This window comes from Carica papaya, chromosome 2, assembly GCF_054855325.1.
Source record: "Carica papaya isolate Zhongbai chromosome 2, ASM5485532v1, whole genome shotgun sequence".
NCBI classification, from domain to species: domain Eukaryota; kingdom Viridiplantae; phylum Streptophyta; class Magnoliopsida; order Brassicales; family Caricaceae; genus Carica; species Carica papaya.
This window is the reverse complement of record NC_142310.1, coordinates 28,267,998-28,271,560: the sequence shown is the minus strand read 5'-3', so window position 1 is coordinate 28,271,560 and position 3,563 is coordinate 28,267,998. Positions and strand designations below refer to the sequence as shown.

Genomic DNA, 3,563 nt, shown 5'->3' with positions numbered 1-3,563 from the left:
AGTTTTACATGGATCAAACCCTCTTCTTTTAGATTTTTTTTTTCTTCTCTTATTATTATCTTTAACATTTTTAAGTAAATTTATTAAGTTTCGAGTCTAATATTAGTTCTTTCTTCTCGTCATATATCTTTTTATTTCATACATTATAACATATCTGAAATTTCTCTTACTTCTCGAAATACTTTAATTCAACTCTTTCTATAAATAAAAACGTAGGTTTGAATTATAATTTGCAGGTTATGTATATTCTTGCTAAAAAGATTGTGTGGTGTATTTTTTTTCTAATCTTGTGATATATAGTTAAAAAAGTGTACCAACTTATACTTTTAAAAAAAAAAAAAAGTCTTTAAACTTCATCATAAATAGATACATAAATATATATATATAATATCAGATTTGATAGTGGTCTGTTTTAAAAAAAAAAAAAAAAAAAAAAAAAAAAAAAAAAAAATCTTCCCATAATTCATAAAAAATAGAAAAATGATTGAACAGGAAAAAAAAAAAAAAAAAAGGTTTTACATCTACACCATCACGAAACATGCCAACGTGCATGTCGAATAAATGGTATACATACGAACTTATCTAAACGAATGTAGATAAACATTAACAATTAATATGATAACTTTGTCCCACGCCACGCCGCACAAAACCTTTCACACATTAAATATCATGAAGACACTACACCAAACCATATTTTTCTGTCATCAAACCTTAAGGACTAAAAAGAAACCAAGAGGATATTCGTGTTAAAATTACAGATAATTCTGATAAAATCTTGATGGTGTTTCTGCGCTTGAATTATAACAGATGATGACTGATCATCACGCACCCTTCTTCTTGCTACCGCTGTAAGCCTTTGAATGGAAATCAAGGAACAAAGCTAGAAGAGTAGTAATAAAAGCAGAAATAAAGCACCAAGTCCACATTCCCGAGCAGCCCGAACCAGTGAAATGGTTGTACATGATCAAACCCAGCATTAAAAAGCTTGAAATGAACTGCAAAATCTGGCAATCCGTCACTACTTTCTTCCACTTGGGCCGAACCCCAGTAGCACAAAGCAGATAATACGTGTACATCAACACATGAACCATTGAATTCGTAACAAGAACCATGGGAAACGAAGACTGAGAAGTATACAAGCATAAGTAACACATGATTACCACCATTGCATGGTGTTATACGTGGAGGAACGTGAGCCGTTTGTTGGAGTTGGTCAAAATGATAAGGAGAGTGTCCATGAATTCCATAATCTTGGAAAGGTAAAACACGTATGCCCAGAAGAAGAGAGGGCCGTCTGGTTTAGTGTTTTTAGGGAAGCAAATGACGTAGTGGAGATCAGGCGCGGTGGAGAAGATGGAGAGGGTGCAACCGACGGCCATGATGAGGGAGAGGGTGAGGAGACAAATGTTATGGACGGTTGCGATTGATTTGAGAAGCTTGGAGGGAAGAGAAGGAAGAGGGACACGAGGAAGGAGAAAGCTGAGTGAAAGGTAAGAGATGACGGTAAAGGTGAGGAATCTTGGGGATGATAATGGAGTTTTGTTTTGGTTCCATGAGAAGTTCAAGATTCTTGGTTGCTGAACCAGCCAGTAGTTGATGGCAGAGAAGACTGGCATCACGTTCATAGACGATGATCGATGAGAGAGTGTATGTATATGCATACAATATGTAGATGAAAAGAGATGTGAAAATGGTGAGTTCAGAGAATGGTTTGGCAAGGTTTGCTTCTTGAAGGAAAAGTTGGTAGTGAGGGAATTGATGAGGATGCGTGGGTTTATATATATATTATTACACAGAAGAGAGTCATGAAATTGTGGTATGACCGTATCTATAGATGTATTTATAGGTGATACTGGGAGTGCATGCATGCAGGGTTTTGAGTATTAACTTGACATTCTGCAATCTTCTGTCTGTCTCTTCATTTATTTCCATTAATTTACTGATCTAAGTAATTACCCTGCATCCCCAACTGTACAACACTGGACGTATATACACTCATTAAGTTCTCTACTGGACTAGCATATATATATATATATACCACTACTACTCTAACACCAGTGTACTTTTTAGGTCAAAGTCAGAGCATCGTCGTGGTAAAGACAGTAAAAGAGTGTGGATTCATATGTCATAAATACATACATATATATATATATATATGAACTCTAAACAAGTAACACCAATGTAATTTGTCATCAAAGTCAGAGAGTCAGCTTCGTGGTAAAAAGTTAATAAATTTATCATTCAAATATTAAAAATTAATTAATTACTGCCATTGACTTTTATTGTTATTGAAGTACTGAATTTTAAATTTGCTTTCTACGCAGTATGTGTGTGTTTAATTATGTAAATTAAAGTGTATCAACAATTAGTAAATGATAAGGAGTTCAAACTTTATGATAGAAACATAGTAATTACTTTAAAAATGCGTATTGCTTTTAAACAAAGACATAGTACTACTGAATTTAAATACATTATTGAAAGTTGTATGTATATATATATATATACATATACACTGACACAAAATTATGATAATACAACATAGACAAATAAGAATGTCACTTTTGAAATAATAAATTTACATCGTGAGGTGGCATTATGAAAATCTTAATATGCATACATATATGATAATTTAATATACATATATATAATAATTAAATCTGCCTTATAAGGTGGCATCATCTAAAGTTAACATGTATGCTTATAATTTCTAAGAAAAGTATATCATCAATTAGGTTCCTTAAATAATTGATTGAGATTGATTATAATTGTGAAGGGTTATTCACAAATTTATTTTTAAATTTGGTAGTTTGGTGTGTAGTATTATAAAAATTATAATGACGTAGATCATACTTTAAAATATGAAGTATTATATTGAAAATTCAATTTTAATTTTTATATATAAACACACCAATTATGTATAAATTTTCTAGGTTTTACATCATATACTAATTAAACTGCTGGATAATTATATGTGCATAACACGCAGTGAAAAATAAAAAATAATTCAATCTGACCTATTTATACTTAAAAAATTATATTGCAAGTTAAAAATTAAATCTAAAATATATTTGACAGTGGATTCTTAAATAAAAATTATTCATAAACACGAACATTCTATGTATATTCACACTGAAACCAATCTTTGTTATTCAATTTTTTTAATTAAAAAAATTTTACAAAATATTAATAGAAGAATTTCTCAATTTTCTTTTTGGTGTGCAATAAATTTTTCAACTCGACTCTACACCCTTTTTCAAACCTCCACTCATATATATATATATATATAGATAGATGATATGAGTGGAGGAGTTGTTCAATGATTATATCTTCATATGCATCATTTATATATGTGATTTAGTTATCGAGATTAACTAATTTTTATCTTATAGAGACTATCACATATATATTAGTTTTACCGGATTATTAATGTTCTATTTTGATGATCTAACGATTAAGAATATTTTAAATTAGATCATAAAAAGTTTTACTCTCATTATCAAGATCTTTATCTTTACGTAAATTAAACGATAAGATAATAAATATGATAATAAAAAAGTATTGGT

The 3,563-nt window shown here is 30.1% G+C and overlaps 1 protein-coding gene across 1 annotated transcript; it reads right to left on the bottom strand.

The window, feature by feature from the left end:
• Nucleotides 1-410: 410 nt before the first annotated feature.
• On the bottom strand, nucleotides 411-1,987 carry LOC110809944 (uncharacterized). The gene is given in 1 exon segment (XM_022035931.2): nucleotides 411-1,987. A coding segment is annotated over 1 exon segment (1,047 nt). The 5' UTR covers nucleotides 1,869-1,987; the 3' UTR covers nucleotides 411-821.
• Nucleotides 1,988-3,563: the final 1,576 nt, after the last annotated feature.